The sequence below is a fragment of the Girardinichthys multiradiatus genome, chromosome 23, assembly GCF_021462225.1.
Source record: "Girardinichthys multiradiatus isolate DD_20200921_A chromosome 23, DD_fGirMul_XY1, whole genome shotgun sequence".
Taxonomy (NCBI): Eukaryota; Metazoa; Chordata; class Actinopteri; order Cyprinodontiformes; family Goodeidae; genus Girardinichthys; species Girardinichthys multiradiatus.
In genome coordinates, this window is record NC_061815.1 from 24,693,955 (window position 1) to 24,710,843 (window position 16,889).

Here is a 16,889-nt window from a genome sequence, read left to right on the forward strand (position 1 = left end):
TCTTGACCAATAGCAATAAATATATGGACAGGAAAAGCTGCAAACGTTAGCCCTGACCTTTACTTGACTATGGCAGTTTTGGACTCATCACTCCCACTCATAACCCAACCCACACTATAAAAAAGGAATTTTGCAAGGTATTAAAGTTTAGCCTCCACAGTTTCAATTTTACACACCCATAGCTTGTATATGTAAAGTTCAATAATAGATCAATTCTAAAAACATTAATTATTTTCTGTAACAAATCCTAGATTTAGGAGCCTTGTGAGTTGAAGCAAGGATTAAAGTTTGTATCCAGCTTTAGCTAGTTTAATGCTAAAGTCTGCGGCAGTAGTTCCTAATAAACGACAGAGAAAAGGATGACATACAACCCTATTAGAATACATTTAGACCTGTTATTCCTGTTTCAGTAACATTTTATGCTTCAATCACTAACCAACTCTTTTTTTGTTGTCACTCATCCTTTATTATCACTGCAATAAAGGATATTTCTAGTTCTATTTCTATGAACTGAATTATCTTGTTACTTGTTCTTTTTTTTTTTTTTGTTCGTACACAAAATAGGAAAGCATAATATTCTTCCTGATTCAAAGTCAAGGTTAAAGTAAAGACAATTCTTAAACATTCATCAAACTAACAACATCTAAACACCAAACTATGTTATGATCAACAGATGCAAATATCTGCTCTAAACTCAGCCACTCATAGCGGTTCCATATACTTTTACATTATGTAAAACCTCAGAAACTGTTTAACTCTCCGGGTATCTCATGTTAACAAAACAAGTATTAATATTTTAAAATATCTAAGTTCTCTGTCCTACTATTCTCGCCCACATCGAGTAAGAACATCCAAAACAAAAGTAGAGAAAGAAGAATTTTCTGCCAAAACAACAAATAATGTTTATAGGATTTAGAGATCTGAACACTCTGGAGGAACTTGGATGTTCTCAATGCAGAGAGCTGCGCTTATTAGTGAGATCCCATCATGTCTGTGGACAGAGCATATGGTATGTCTGTGGAAGATTTGCCAGAAAATGTCTGTGTAGCAGATCAGTGAAGCAATTTTGGCTTACATCCTGTAGTTAGGCTTAAAATTATTCATAACCCCAGCAGACTTAGATTTAAAAGTTATTTTATTCAACCCAGAAGTTTGTTTCTTATAGGGAATGAGACGGCCATCTCTCAAAAGATTATAAAATAATGTGAAATTTGAATAAAAAATTGCATATTTAAAATTATTTATACCCTTTTTAACAATCATTGGAAAAATCTTTTTTGGCATTACAGATATCAATCCCTTCTTATAATTGCTAAACCAGCCTTTTGCATGTGTCTTTTGAAGTTTTGATGATTTATATTTGGTGTCAAGCTCCTTTGAGGTTGGAAGGCCTCCTTGCCATCACCCTAATCCAAAATATTAATATTACTTCCAGAGGATATATTAAAAGATTACTTTAAACTTAAATCTGCCAGTTGTATAAAACATTTCGGGCTTAACCGTGCATAAATCTGACTTCTGTAATAAATGTAAATAAATCATGTAATTCTTTCTCTTTTCAAGAAAATCACTACCTAAAATCAGTCGGTCATTTTCTACCACTTCTTCCATAGTGAGTCACAGGGAAACTGATGCCTATCTCCATCAGTCTATGGGTGGGAGTCGGGGTACACCCGGGACAGGTAGCCAGTCTATTGCAGGGCAACACAGACACACACACAACAAACAACCATGCACACACTCATTGACACCTAAGGGCAATTTAGAGAGACCAATTAACCTAAAAGTCACGCTTTTGGACTGTGGGAGGAAGTCAGAGAACCCACACATGCACGGGGAGAACATGCAAACACCATGCAGAAAGACCCCCACCCGGGAGTCGAACCCAGGACCTTTATGCTGCAACCCAACAGTGCTACCAAGTGCACCACCATGCAGCCCTACCTACCTAAAATCATTTTTATTCATTATTGTTTTCAATGACTGTCTGCCCAACATAAAGCTAAGAAGGGGCCTTTCTTTTTTAATAAATCCATCTTTAAAACTACAGCCTCACGATTTTAACTGGTGAAAGTAGATTCTGTCTCATTAATAATTGACCCTGCTGTAATAAAATCCAGGTCAGAAAGTGGCTGAGCAAAGCCACAAGCTCAGGATGGCCACAACAACCATAAATACGCCTGTAAGTATATATTTTTTACAGTACTTCCTCCGATGGTGGAAATATTTTAGATTAATAAAGATTGGTTTCTTTGAGTTTCTGGTAACAGTTACTACTGATCTCCATCCACTGATAGACATGCGGGGCAGCTGAGACGGTAAAAGTAGGAGTTGTACTCATTACAAGCCCAGGTGAATAAAGTACAGAAATCTGTGAATTGGTTTGGTTTTGAGTGCTGAGTTAAAGAAGCTTTGCATGTTCTTGGATACACAGAACATACAGACTGTGGAGCTTTTGCAGTTGAAGGATGTAAAATTAACCACAAATCCGCAACAAATAAGGTAATCCCATTCCTGCATCAGAATACAATTTTTAAAATGTTTTCTAGAAGTTCTTACAAATCAAACATGTGTGCTTTCAGGAAGCAAAGTCCTTTACATTTGATCAGGTTGTAACAGCTGACACTGCGGAGGTAAAACAGTTTCTAAACTCTGATGCACTTATTCTGTTTTATACATATTCGGTTAAGCCTCTTTAATATCTGTTTGCTACTAAATATTGCAATTTATAAAAACTAACTATCTGAACCTAAACATGCAGAGTCTTCACTCCGAGCTCCTACAGCCTCTGACCGAGTCCATATCAAGTGGTTATAATGTAGCACTGCTGATGTGTGGAACACCCACAGACATGGTTGGATCCCTGATGGATAAAATTATCCCTAGACAGGTGGACTACAACATTTATAGTCTAAACATGAGCAGATTTTATGTTTTTGTTTTCACAAAATTCTGAAACTCTGACCTTGTTTTAGGTCTTGTCAAATCTGTTTAGCTTCACGACATCACAGGAAACAACAGAGTACTTCATCTCTGTATCATTTCTTCAGGTCTGTCCTGATGTTGAAAAACTTAACCCCAAAACAGCTTAGACATAACATGACTTAAAATGTTGTTTTTCGCTGTGGCAGTTTTACCCAGACGGGGCTGCCGTGGATCTCGTCAGCCCCAACAAAGAGACTTTACAGCTTGTAACACATCCAGTCATTGGAAGGTATATGACCTTTATCTTTTAATGTACCATGCTGATTTAAATTTCGAAAAAAATATCTGCATATTAGCTTAACTTTCTTGGTGTTATTTAAAGCAGCCTTGATCAATAGATCTTCCCTTTGGGAGACAATATTCTGTGTCCACATCAATGATTTTACCTTCACTACTGCTAATCTCCATAGGGAGTCCCTCTGGGTATCATTTTTAGACCTCTTTTTTTCGTACCTGCTGCCACTTGGGCAAATATTTTTTTTAGTAATTTCATTTTCTTTAATGTTTATGTAGTAGCCTGTTATTCCCCACTGAAGGACCTGGACTACCTTGTTGCCATCAGGAGACGGATGGAACGAAGTGGTCTAAATTTTAGTGAGAACAAGAATGAAGTCATGCTATTTAGACCCAAGGACACCAGCAGGATCACCTTTTTTCTCTCACTTTCCTGTCTCCATATGAAACCAAAAAAACATTTTCACAAGTTTAGGTGTGAAAATTGACCCTCACACAAGATCTAATAGTTGTGTAAATACAAAAGGATAAAAATCCTACTTTTTCCAGTTAAACCAGTTTACAGAAATAAACAATATACTGTCTGAAGGCAACCTTGAGAAGGTAACACATTCTTTAATAACCTCTCACTTGATTGTCATCATGTGCTACTTTCTCACTGCTGGAGGCAGATATTATTTTTGTATGCCTAGAAAATCTTTTTGAATACACTGCACAATGTACCCACGATCAGTTAATGTGAAAAGGCAAAAAAAAAAAAAGACCTTTAGAAAGCCTGGGGGAAAAAAATCACTTTGAAAGATTGCAAGAAAGTTTGGGCTGATGAAAGCAAAATTTAATGAAATTAATCGTTGCTTTACTTTTTCTTGCACAGCACTCTATATGCTGAAGTACAGTCATGTTAAAAAGAAAGACCATCCTTTGTCTGGGGTTTAAATACATAATGTTCTGCTCTTTATCAGGTATTAAAGTAACTGAAGTTGAACTTTAAATGTACAAAAGCTCAATCCATAGATTACCTCACTAGTTATTAAACAATATGAAGGAAAGAAAGTTCAGTACTCAGCAAAAACTCATGACAGGCAGAAAAATATGTAAGGCCCAAGTACAAAGTTCCAGGTTCAAGGTTACTTTATTTATATCCATAGGTAGATCCACATACACTGTAAAAAGTAAAAGTATTTAAAAGGGTATAATATAAACTAATGTCTCAGGTCAATCAATATGTGACTGAAATATGAAACCAAATAAGCATCTCCGCTTTTGTTTTTTCAGTGTTGTAGAAGGTTTATGTGAGGTGTGTGTATGTTCAGCAGAGGAAGCCTGTGATTTTTATAAAACCTGCAGGGAGACCATAAAAACCAACACAGAAGGAATTTCCAGCCGGTAAGTCAAAGAAACCCCTGATACGTAATTTCATCAATTCCCTTTAAAAGGCTTAAATGAAGAGGATTGAGTCAAAATTTATATATTTACTTGAGTATTTGAACTGTAAAACAGTCTTAGTGAGCTTGCTTTCTCTCCATGTTTATCTGAGTGAATAAACATGTTCATTGTCCATTTTGTACGTTTTTATCAGATGCAGTTCCCTCTTCTCAGTGACAGCTGAGTGGAAACTCTATCCGGAGCAGGTGGAGTCGGATGTCTGCCGCAGCAAACTGCAGCTGTTCAGCCTTGCAGGAGGAGCCAGCAAGACTGACCTCAGAGGGTCAGTGACCTTAAGTCCAGACCTATCAGTTACATGAGTCTGAGTGACTGATCAAATATTTACCTACCAATGCTCACTGAACAGCAATGAACTGTCCAACACACATGTGATATTAATATTTGGCTTGGGTATTAGTCATCCCAGTTAAACACAGCAATAGTTCAAGATTTTATTAAAATGTAGCACTAATGAGAAGGAAGACATCATAATGTTTTATGAACTATTGTTTGTGACTAAAATGAATAAATATGCTTTAGTAGACTCATCCCTATAGTTTTGCTGCACATCTTTACAATGCTTTTAGTCTTTGCTCATTTTTCAGGGTAAGGGACTTAAACCAACAAATAAAAGAAAAACTATTATTTACTGACGCATTTCTCTTGTAGATTTAATCTGAGATTAATTTTATATTTAATCTGAACTAAATAGAATATAGTGTATGAAGAATCATGCCATTTTATGCTTGAACTAGTCCCAAAAAAATGATTGCCCTTTTGATTAAAACTACAGCTTTCAGTTTTACTGAATTAGTTTCTCCTAGATAAATTATCCTTATTTTATATAATCAGTGGATCACCACCATCTGTCTGAGAACACAGTTTCTATTTACATACAAGTAACAATCAAGTAAGTGAGATAAATCAATACAATGTTTTAACAGTGGGAGATTTCTTGTAAAAAAAAAAAAACACCTCCTGGCATGTTCCCCCATAAGGTCTGTCATATTCCTGCAGAGACTCACGGATATGTCATTCTCTCCGACAATCATATCTCTACTTAAACAAGTGATATACATTCATTCATAGATTCATTTTCAAACTAACCAGCACATTGATGAAAATGCTCAGTAAGGGCAGAATACAGTACAGTATGAACACTTGGGGTCCAAGGGTACATGTATTTGTACAGCAAATATTTATTTAAAGAATTTCTAAACATTAACATTGACCATCCATCCATCCATCCATCCATCCATCCATCCACTCACTTTAGGTTTTAGAACATAATAAAATAAATTTAATTTTAGAATTTAAAAATGATTCTTTGTTTACTGTTGACCAAAGTATAAAAAATAAAAAATCATATATTTTTATTTATTTTTCTGGATTGAAGCACACCGAAAACTTACCGAACAGTGATTTTTGTGTACCATTACACCCCTAAAAGAAAAGTACACAGAATTAATGGTAGGAAAACCTCAGTCCATGGCACCATCTAGAAAAAAAACACTGCTAAACCCAGGGGTATTTGATGAGGAGAAAAAACAACCAATAACTGTCAATGGCTCCATAAAGGAAAGAAACACAGAAACACAGGGCCAGGAGCACTTTATAAGGATAGGAGTACAGTACACTAAAGGAATGGTGGCAATAACTACATGAAGGGCTTGGTCCAGGAAAGAAACACAGCTAAACACAAGAAACACTAAGCAGGAGTACTGCCTAAAGAAAGAAAAACAAGACACAACACAGTAGTACCATAGTAATGTGCTCAGGCATTGTTATTAAATAGCAATAACAGATTGGAAGCGAACAGTTTCTACTCGCTGTTCCTTAATTTCACATCCGGCTGACTAATATAAGCCGACTTGGTTTCAGAGTCATCCCACTGTTGACGGTCCTTGACCAAACCCTAAATCCTCCTGTAGTCAGTGACAGCCTCCTTCATGCACTGCTTAAAGATGCGCTCACAGGAAACAACAGGACAGTCCTCATCTACTGCATCAACTCTCAAGGTAAAACAAACGAAAGGAACATAATGGAGAGAAGTAGGTGAATAAAATCTAACTCTGGGTATTACTTCTCCTCAGGTTTCCTAGATGAAACTCAATCTGCTTTACATTTGGCTCAGAAAGTGAGAGGATTAGTCACTAAACCTACTTCTGTTCACTGGAATCCGAGGTCAGCGGAGCAAGAGCTTCGTGAAAGCATCATGGAGCTACAAAATGTTATCCTACAAGGAGAAAGTGAGGTTCACAACATTTACAAGTTAGCTCAGCTGACTCAGAGTCTGAAGGTAAATAACATAACTACGACTTCCATTGAAGCATTTTAGTGCAATAAAAATGAATTCTACCATCTCTAAAATAGATAGTGAAAAATCAGTCATGGGAGAAGAGGAGAGAGGAGTCAGAGAAGATAAAATTCAAAATTAAGGTCTGAATTGTTCCTCAAAGTACAATCTACTTAAATCATCAAATTATATTTGTTCTACATGAATGAAAGTTCATATTTTCTTTAACTTGACAGAAATCATCAATCAGCAGCCAGCAGTTTTCTGTAGATTGTCTCGACCATAAAGAAAGAAGCGAAACAGCAAAATTTCTACAGGAAAAGTTGAGACAAGAAATGGAGGAACACATTAGAGGTAATAGGCTGTAATTCAAAATGTTATATTATATTTATGGATAACCATGACTGCATACTGTCTGGTGCTATATTTGCAGAAGGTAAAGGCAGTGCAGAAAAGGTCCAGGAGAGGGTAACCCGAATCCAACAGCTGAAAGAAGCTCTCAGAGAAGAAACACTGAAAAACGAGACTGTACCAGGAAAGTCTCAACTCTCACAACAAGTAATGTACATTGTTTCAAATTCTGCATTTTCCATATTCTTCACTGATTAAGTTCAGGGTACTCAGAGCTCAGTTTGTATTTTCCCTTTGATTGATTATGCTAGTCATCTTAAAGGGGGAAAAATGGATGGAATACCAGAAATATGTTGATCATTTAAACACTTGATTTCCTACAGAAGAATATATAATCCTGCTGCTGTTCATGTAAAGCTCCTGCTGAGTGAATGCATTTCCTCAAGTGAGGTTTTACAACCTCAGCATCTTTCCTTTCTGAGCTTATGCCAAGCCTTGATACCAAAACAAAAAGTATATAGTCTGTCTAAGGCTGTAAAATGAAAACCCCCAAATTACAGTTTTTTATAACACTGAAGCATTAAAAGCAACATATTTTCAAGGAGACAAGTCTGAGTCTTTAGTGGTGAAAGTTTTTTTTTAATTTCTGTCCCTGTGAGTACCCCACAGCATGACACCACCTCTACCATGCTTCGCAATTGAAAGTACGGTTCTGACAAAAGAATCTCAGTTTTTCTGGAGTACGGGTTCTTTCAATCCAGCCCACAAGAAGAAATCCTTCCTCAGATGGATGACTTCTTCAGACAACTGAAGTCATCTGGTCAATTCTCTAGGAAGGTCACTTTTCTGTTCATTATTTATCTTGTGAAAACTTTAGAAATGCTTTTTTACACATACAGTGATTGATACCTAAACACAATTTGACTGTGCAGGCCTAAATACCTCCATAGCTGTACAAGCCCCAGTGGTGATAAATAAAAGGGTTGTCATGATACTAAAACTGCCAACTCAATACCTATACTGACAAAATACAAATTTTTCTAGTTTAATTTGTACTGCAGTAGAATGAGAGTTGAGTGGTTCTGAACTGTTAACCTGGGAAACGCATCTCGACGGGGCGCTCAGACCGACAGAGCACTGTTATTGGGCTGCGCATTGATCTAATATTTAAACAGACATTAGATTTTTGCGTCCAGGATTTGTAATACTGAACTACTGCTGATAATGAGCTTTACTGACATTTTTATGTTGGTTTTTAACATCAGTGTTAGCACAACTAGAACACGGCTTCGTTCTGCATTTCCGAACGTTTTTTTTGTATGCCTTGTGGCTAAAAAGAGTCACATATGTTGTTTTTTTCTGGTTGTACTCGCCATGTTAGCAGAGTTTAAACTTCCAGCAGCAGCTCATTGTTTTGGTCAGACAAAGCCCAAGGCTGCAGGGAGAGGAGGGGCTCCATGTCTCTGTTATTGCAGCACTGCTGCAGGACAATTTGGGCAAATGTGAATGGTTCAGTTTGTATCGATTTTGACACAAATGTATATATTTAAATGAGGGTAGCATTCATGCAAGAAGCACATGAAACATCAACTTCTTTATCTTGGGTAGTCTTGGTTGGTAGGATAATTCTTAATGCAACAAACTTTCCCACTTTAGTTTTTTTTATTATTCTTACACTGTAAACAGTTTAATTCTTTCATCCCTAAAGAGCTCAACTTCAAATATTAACCCTGAGCAAATCTTTCATTTCATTTCCTTTCCAACACTATTTTCTCCACTTGAGAAACTCTTAAGCTTCTTAAATGTCATTCTTACTACTCCTGTAAGTAGTACCTCTCTTGAAAGCTTTGTGAAAACCCTCTTCAGCAGGATCTAGTTAGAAATTCACAGAGACATTGACAGAAAGTGCTGTAATTATTGCCACTGAAGGTAATTATTTGCAGAAAGCTTTATGTATGCAACCGTTGCTTTGATAACGCATTTACAAGGCTAAGTCCAGAGTCTTTTCAATATCTAAATACGATTTATGCTTGGATTAGTAGGCAACACACACTAAGAAGTTTATTTTGCCAAATTAATGATTAATCTCAGTCAGAATACAATGAAGCACAGGAGCGGAGGAGGCAACTTAAGGAGGATCACACGAGATTAATTCAGGAGGAGGTGGCGAAGATGGAGAGAGACTTGGCGCAGGAGCAGTCACCGGTGAGATAATGAGACCCTGTTGTTTAATATTCTGTTTCTGATTTATCTCAGCTGAGAATGCTGAGTCAGTTTGAATAACTGCCAGGCTGAATGTATGGTGGGTAGAAATAGCTTCACTTCCAAATTAACTGTGGTATCCCCTTGAATTTTATTTCCTTTTAACCACTGCTTTTATAAACTACTCCGTCAGACGGAAAGCCCTCAGAGGGAGCTGCTGGTGTTGAGCAGAGAGAGGCAGGTCCTGGTGATGCACATAGAGGCCCTTCGTGCTGAGGCCCAGCAGGCAGAGAGCGACCTTCAGGATCAGCATCACAGACACCAAACAGAGCTGCGTTGCTTGAGGGAGGAGAACCTGCAGGTGGGAGTTTATTGGGTTTAAATCACACAAAACATTGAGTGTTTATTGGGTTAGAAAAGTGTTGGCATAAAAAAAATACAAGTCTTTAGTTGAGAGAAAAAAAAAACATGCTTCGTTCAGGAAAAGAAAAAATACACTGGGTTACAATGCAGAGCAGCATTTAGCACTGTATCCTCTGGATATTTATGAAATCCAACCTGAGGATCAAAACGGGCCTTTTGTTAGAAGTTAACAAATTCTACCTGCTTGGAGTTATTTTCATACGGTGTTTCTTTTGCCTTTTGAAGTTCAAAGAAGTGCATGTCAGTGTTGTGTTGATTAAATTACTGCCTCTCATTAACTGAGGAAAATACCAGGATTTTGGGTGCCTGTCTCTAATCTTTGCCATTATTGTCTAGAAGAGGCTCCAACTGCCTGAAATGCTCGGTCAACTATGAAATAATGTTTCATTTAAAGATTCATAGCCAGCCTCAATACGGTGAACAGTAAAAAGAAGTCGTGTAACAAATCAGTAGAAGACCCCAATACAAACTGGCCAAAGCAGGGCCTTTCCAGTGTTCTGCCCTTTTGTCTTTATTCTGCCTAGAATTTATTACTAAACGTCAGCACGTTTGATAATGATTATCAGATGATTTGTAATTAAACCTAATTAAGAAGAAGACAAACATTATTTATTAATTACTTCCAGTCATATGAAAGTTTTATTGCTTAATATGTTTTAGAGTTGTGGCTCCGGTCAATACGCACCTTTGTACCCATTTATTTGACATTTGTGCATCATTTTCAGTAAACCAACTCATTTATAATTTTAAACAGCTGTGTATTAAACTATGAAATGTTGTCTCTATTGATTGTGGTTCTTATCCCAGTTGACTCTTAAAAGAAAATATGATAGATTCTCTTGGGCGTGCCATTTGCACCAGAATGACCAACACAACCACATTAATAAACCTGAGACAAAAGCTGGTTGAAGGGTGGAACCATCACACAGCAGTGTGTCACCAAGCTAGTGACCAGCACACGATGGAGACGCCAGGCTGCTGTGGATGTGTATGGTTTCCCCACACACTACAGAGGCCCCCCCGTTTGTTAAAAGGACTAACATTTTACTTCCCAATTAATCTTTTTTGTTCAAATATAAATCAACAAATCCCCACCCAAAAAAGAAACAAAAAACACCAAGAGTGAAGCAAAATAAGCTGTTCAGCATAGACTGAGGATTTAGCAAGTTTTTTTACCCACATACTGAACCCTGTTGCTTCACATATAAATGTGGCTCCATTTATAGGTGAAGTAAACAGACCAACAGCACATGATTTACAACCAGGAAGCCTTGTTACAATTAACAGTTTTACTGCATCACCTTAACATGCTCCTTATCAGCTCGGCTGTTCTACAGGTGTTCAGGGTGTTTCGTCAAGTTAGTGAGGAGCAGAGGAAGATTTCAGAGGGCAGATACAGGAGTGTGCTGCTGGAAGCTGTGCAGGATGCCATCTACCTGTCAACTCAGAACCAGCAGCTGCAAGCTGAAAACAAGCAACTTCGAAAAGGTCAGAGTTTCTCAGCAGCTGGTCACATAACTGCAGAGACTCTTAACAGAGTTGTCAAAATATTCTCATGTTCTTCTAATTTTGCAGCGCTGGGGGAGATAAAGGATGCTCTTGCTGTGCGAGGCGATCCTGTGGCTGACCTGATAAACCAGCAACAATGAGGCGCATACTTAAAAATCATGAAAACACACATTGGTAAATGGTTCAGAAAATGTATTGGTCATCAACACAACATGTAACACTATCCATGATGCTGCTGTTTAAAGACGACATAATATTTATGATTATGGATCCTTGCAGAATGTCTCTTTAACAATGTAACAGTGTGAAATAAAAAATCAACATTTGATTCATATTGTCAGCTCTTTCAATGACCCACAGATAACACTTTTAAGTCTTTGGTAAATGAAATAAGCGACGGGATCTGACTAAAGCAGTTCAGTCTCAGAAGGCAGATAAAAAGGCAAAAAAACCTGCAAAACTGTTCATATCCCTTGAAGTTTTCCACTTTCCGTCACGCTTTAGCTGCAAACTTCAGTGCATTTCATGGGTTTAATGGACCACAGCAAAGTACTGCAGAACTGTGAAGTGGAAGGAAAATGATACTACAACTAAAAACCGTAGTGTGCATTTGTATTCAGGTCTTTTTTACCAACGTACATCTAAAAATCTAGTGCAACCCTTCAGAAGTAATCCATCTAATCTGTGAAAGTCTCAGAGGTTAGTTAGAGAACTTTAATGAACAAACAGCATCATGAAGGTCAAAGGACAGAGAGGACATGTCGGGGTTAAAGTTGTGGAGGTTTGAACGTCTCATGGAGCACTGTTCAGATTGAAAGAGTACGGCACGACAACAAACCCACCACGACATGGCCCCTAAACCCGAAGTGGCAGGCCGAACAAGGCGAGTACTACTCAGAGTAGCCAAGAGGCACATGGTAACACTGGAGGAGTTGTAGAGATCCGCAGCTCAGGTGGAAGAACCTATTGAAAGGGAAAACCATTTATGATGCACTTCACAAATCTGGCCATTATAGCAGAGTGTCAGGAAGATAGTCATTGTTGAAAGATAGACATAAGAAGTCCTGTTTGCCGTTTGCTGTAACCCGCTTAGGGGACATAGCAAACATGTAGAAGCTGCTCTGGTTAAACGAAACAATTTGCAAAACACTATGTGGCAGAAATACCAGCCCCATAACACACCCTGCAAGAATCATGCTCCATTTTTCTTTAAGTAAGGACAGGGACGCCAGTCAGAATTTAGGTGACAATAGATGGACCTTAATGCTGCACACGGCTGGTCAGAGGCTTCAAAAGGTTTCCAGCTGGACCATGATCCTCAACATAATGCACTGAAGTTTGAGGTTGGAATGTGACAAAAATGTAAACAAGTGCAAGGGATATGGATAGTCTTGAAATGCACAGTACCAACAAATGAATCTCAAATGTTATGGTCAACAACAGGCAGTCTTTGTTTGGAGCTCCTTTGAAGCCAAACAAGCCGTTCTCTAACAAACTCTATGTTATCTGTAATAAAGGTAAGCTGCCAGTCCAATCATAGCACAAGGTAGAGGGAACAAAGGAGTGAGCTGTAAGCCTAAGATGGCCCAGGATAGCAGCGCATTCACCAGTATGGAGGAGGAAATGACAAACAGCCTGGTGATCCCGCTGCCATGTTTGAGCACCACAGACATCAGAAGTCCATTTGCTGCTTGCCCTGTGATGATGACCCAAACCACCCAGGAGTAGCCTTCCAGAAACCTTTTGTCACTTCCTATAGTGGAGAGAGAGGACAGCCCGTTGATTGCCACTCCAAACACATAGAGGTAGAGATTCTGTACGCTGAGGGGCAACTTTTGGCTCTTCAGCACCCTCTCTGTGTAAACTGCAGCCAGCCCTGACACACCGCAGTACACCAGCACAAGAAAAAGCCCCCAAGCAGTAATGTGAAGCCTGGGACCCTCATCCACGTCAGCCCTCTGAGGACCTTGTAGATCCAGGGTGCTGTAGCTGTGGAAGCCCCCTGCAGCCATGAGAAGCCCCAAGGCGGCCCACTGAGCAGACCGTAGCCTTTTTCCCAGACAGACGGAGTACAGCAATGCGGTCGAAGCTATTTTGAGATTGGAGAGCATTTGGAATGAGCTTGGATCCATGTAGGCCTGCATGACAACAACCAGGTTGTTGTTAAAGGTGTACAGCACGGCGGGGACAGCGTAAGGGGCCACGAGGAGCAGATATGGAGGAGATTTAAGGGTTGATGTGGAACCGGTGAGAGCCAGGCTCAGCAGGGAGATGAGGAGTTTGGCTAACTCGATCATGAGGACGCAGGAGGAGGCGTTGAATGGGACTTGACCATCAACCTTGGTGAGAGTGATAAGCGGTGCGTGAGAGCCATAGATGAGCACCATGAGGCCCAAGAGGAACCCCCACTTAATCTTGTTTGCCCACCGTCTCTTAGTTGTTGCCGGGGATCGAGGCCCCACATTCTCAATTACTATCATTCTAAGCTATAAAAATAGACACCAACTCTAACAAATATGAAGGCTAAGTTCAGTGCAACAAAACAAACCAATTTTTAAAATATTATTTCCAGCACATTCTATGATAAAATTCTAATGGTAAACTGAACAGTGAAGTTGTGGGGTACATGAGTAAGAGTTTCTGCTTGTTTTGCACATTATAATCCAAAGGCTTTAATATAAATATAGCTGCTCTAGTCAAAATACCTTAGTCGGGGTACAAAGTCTTCAGAAACAAACCATAAAACCTTGTAGGCACAATGTCATGCATGTGTGAGGCGTTAACATTAAACAGATAAAAGTGGAAGTTAAAGCAGCTTAAACTGAACCCAAAGCGAATAAAGTCTTTGGGTCCCCAATGGAATTCCGGTTAAAAGAATGTATCCGTAATCCTCCTTACACAGAAACATTCAATTCCAGTCTGTCATGGACCAGTACCTCCAAGAACACTTCTTCATTTGGTGCATGTCAGCCCAAATTACTTTGGCCCTTTTTTCAGTGTGTTCATATAATCTTTAACGGTCCTTTCAACGTTAGGGACCTGATAGTTCTGTGCTGCGTAAATGCCGGTGACAGTTCCCAGCAGCACTCCCAGGAAGGCCGAGGAGCGCAGCTTGGCCACCACATAGCCGGCCAAAAAGCCCTTCAGGAAGGGGGATCCCAACACCGAGCTTCCCTAGAGAAGGAAAAACAGGTAGCTTAAGGAAGGTCCATGCATTTTGTCCCACTTAGATTAAAAACTAATTTGGCAATGTGAAAAAAATATTTTACCTAATCTTTAATTATTGTTCCCCATGAGAAATCAGAATCTGTTAAAATCAGTAAAGATCGGTACCAAAACCAGAGATTGGAAATCAATCACAGATCTCTAATCTGTGCCTCTCTAGATTTACTAAAACAACATTGACTAAACGGCTGCTGCGACTATATGCAAGGATTCTCTTAAGGTACTAATGACATGGTTAAGAAATAATATATATTTTACAGAAACATATTTACAACCTCAATTCCAGTGAAGCTGGGATGTTGTGTAAAACCTACGTAAATAAAAACAGAATACAATGATTTGCTAATCCTGTTCAGCCTATATGCAACTGCAAACACTACAAAGACAAGATATTTCATGTTCAAACCGATACACTTTATTGTTTTTTTTGTAAATATTCACTTATTTTGAATTTGAGGCTTGCATCACATTGCAAAAAAAGCTGGGACAGGGGCGACAAAGGACTGGGAAAGTGGAGGAATGCTACAAAAAAACAACAACAGTTTTTGGAATGTTCCAGAGGTGAAAAGGTTAAATGGAAACAGGTGAGTGTCATGATTGGGTATAAAAGGAGCATCCCTGAAAGGCTCAGGCATCCACAAGCGTGGATGGGGTGAGGTTCACCACTTTCTCAACAACTGCATGAGCAAATAGTCCAACAGTTTAAAATGTTGAATGGTGAAAGGTACATACAGGTTTTGGAGCAACACATGCTGCCATCCAAACAACGTCTTTTCCATGGACGTCTCTGCTTATTTCGGCAACAATGCCAAGCTGCATTCTGCCCCTGTTACAACAACGTGGCTTTATTGTTAAAGAGTGCCGGTACTAGACCGGCCTGCCTGCAGTCCAGACCTGTCTCCTATTGAAAATGTTTGGAGCATTATGAAGTGCAAAATATGACAACGGAGATCTTGGACTGTTGAGCAACTGACGTTGGACATCAAGCAAGAATGGGAAAGAATTTCACCTACAAAGCTTCAGCAATTAGTGTCCTCAGTTTCCCAACGCTTATTGAATGTTACTAAAAGGAAAGGTGTAATAACACAGTGGTAAACATGCCCTATCCCAGCTTTTTGGAACATGTTGCAAGCATCAAATTAAAAACGCGTGAATATTTACCAAAAAAAAAACAAACAAGTTTATCAGTTTGAACATTACATATAATATCTTTGTAGTGTTACATATAGGTTGAACAGGATTTGCAAATCATTGTATTCTATTTTAATTCACGGTTTGTACAACGTCCCAACTTTATTGGCATTGGGTTGTAAGGAGGTAAACGAAGGCTTTGCTTCAGTGCGATGTACCCATGTGATCAGTGATCGGGTGCGCCTATAGGACCGTACCTGGGGGATTCCTGCGGACACCTCGTTCTCCACTCTCCTCTGAATCGCCTCCAACTGATGTTTGAGTTGAGTTAGATCTTTTAACTGTCTCAGAGGATCCTAAAATAAAGACAGCTCATTTGAGATCTATTTCGTAAAAGAACACGCTGAATCCAAAATAAAAATAAGTGACTTTAACTGATCATGCAGTACAGCACAACTACACTAGCGACAGTTTGCCTGCCTCGTTAATCGCACACATAGAAGTTCCTCTGAAGTTTTTTGCCTTGCTGTTCACAGGGTCGGCTCCCTTCCTTTCTCTCTCTGAAAGCCCCCCTAGTGAGTTCAAGACAGAGCTAACATCTTCTCATTGAGACTTTATTCTTATGCCCCTCTAATTAATGCTGTCGTGTGCAGCAAAAACAATGTGTTGATATTTTAAAAGCCAGGCTGAACTCACTCACCTTGTCATCCGCCATTTTTTGTCGGTCGGTCTGCTTCTTCGGGTACAAAGGCAGGGGTGCACTACCGCCATCTAGCGGACTGGAGATAGGGACAGTAGAGGAAATAATCTATCTATCTATCTATCTATCTATCTATCTATCTATCTATCTATCTATCTATCTATCTATCTATCTATCTATCTATCTATCTATCTATCTATCTATCTGTATTTAATTTTTATGTATTTTTTTAACATGAGTCGTCTGACGTATTTGCTGATATTTTGTTCCTAGTGTTACGTATATTGTTAAAATAATTGTTACCGTACTTTTCGTTTGTAGAAGTTCAAAATTAAGCCTAAATCGGTGTTTAGGAACAGCGCCCCTATCTGACTGCAACGAGGAAGGTCTGCGACACGCAAGAGTCAT

The 16,889-nt window shown here is 38.9% G+C and overlaps 3 protein-coding genes across 3 annotated transcripts; 1 reads left to right on the forward strand and 2 right to left on the reverse strand.

The window, feature by feature from the left end:
• The first annotated feature begins 1,867 nt into the window (after positions 1-1,867).
• On the forward strand, positions 1,868-11,753 carry si:dkey-201i24.3 (osmotic avoidance abnormal protein 3). Its single transcript, XM_047353231.1, has 18 exons — positions 1,868-2,182; positions 2,298-2,352; positions 2,435-2,502; positions 2,583-2,633; positions 2,762-2,890; positions 2,976-3,050; positions 3,132-3,214; positions 4,495-4,605; positions 4,799-4,927; positions 6,526-6,662; positions 6,738-6,943; positions 7,018-7,083; positions 7,177-7,294; positions 7,374-7,498; positions 9,383-9,496; positions 9,687-9,854; positions 11,254-11,404; positions 11,492-11,753. Exons 1-18 carry the CDS (start codon positions 2,156-2,158, stop codon positions 11,563-11,565), a joined length of 1,887 nt encoding a protein of 628 aa, XP_047209187.1. The 5' UTR covers positions 1,868-2,155; the 3' UTR covers positions 11,566-11,753.
• On the reverse strand, positions 11,601-13,913 carry slc35a4 (solute carrier family 35 member A4). The gene has a single exon (XM_047353232.1). It carries the CDS (start codon positions 13,903-13,905, stop codon positions 12,928-12,930), a length of 978 nt encoding a protein of 325 aa, XP_047209188.1. The 5' UTR covers positions 13,906-13,913; the 3' UTR covers positions 11,601-12,927.
• Positions 13,914-13,996: 83 nt separating this feature from the next.
• LOC124860190 (SLC35A4 upstream open reading frame protein) lies at positions 13,997-16,859 on the reverse strand. The gene is made up of 4 exons (XM_047353233.1): positions 16,790-16,859; positions 16,482-16,560; positions 16,039-16,137; positions 13,997-14,599 (listed from the first exon to the last, which is right to left on the reverse strand). Exons 2-4 carry the CDS (start codon positions 16,494-16,496, stop codon positions 14,402-14,404), a joined length of 312 nt encoding a protein of 103 aa, XP_047209189.1. The 5' UTR covers positions 16,497-16,560; positions 16,790-16,859; the 3' UTR covers positions 13,997-14,401.
• Positions 16,860-16,889: the final 30 nt, after the last annotated feature.

What these genes read in the sequence shown, in the direction of transcription:
- si:dkey-201i24.3 (XM_047353231.1), top strand. Translation starts at nt 2,156, where the DNA reads ATGGCCACAACAACCATAAATACGCCT. An exon ending in ACAAATCCGCAACAAATAAG is followed by an intron (nt 2,503 to 2,582) that starts GTAATCCCATTC and finishes GTGTGCTTTCAG; the next exon opens with GAAGCAAAGTCCTTTACATT. An exon ending in AGATAAAATTCAAAATTAAG is followed by an intron (nt 7,084 to 7,176) that starts GTCTGAATTGTT and finishes TTAACTTGACAG; the next exon opens with AAATCATCAATCAGCAGCCA.
- slc35a4 (XM_047353232.1), bottom strand. Translation starts at nt 13,905, where the DNA reads ATGATAGTAATTGAGAATGTGGGGCCTCGATCCCCGGCAACAACTAAG.
- LOC124860190 (XM_047353233.1), bottom strand. An exon ending in TGTCCGCAGGAATCCCCCAG is followed by an intron (nt 14,600 to 16,038) that starts GTACGGTCCTAT and finishes TTCCTTCTCTAG; the next exon opens with GGAAGCTCGGTGTTGGGATC.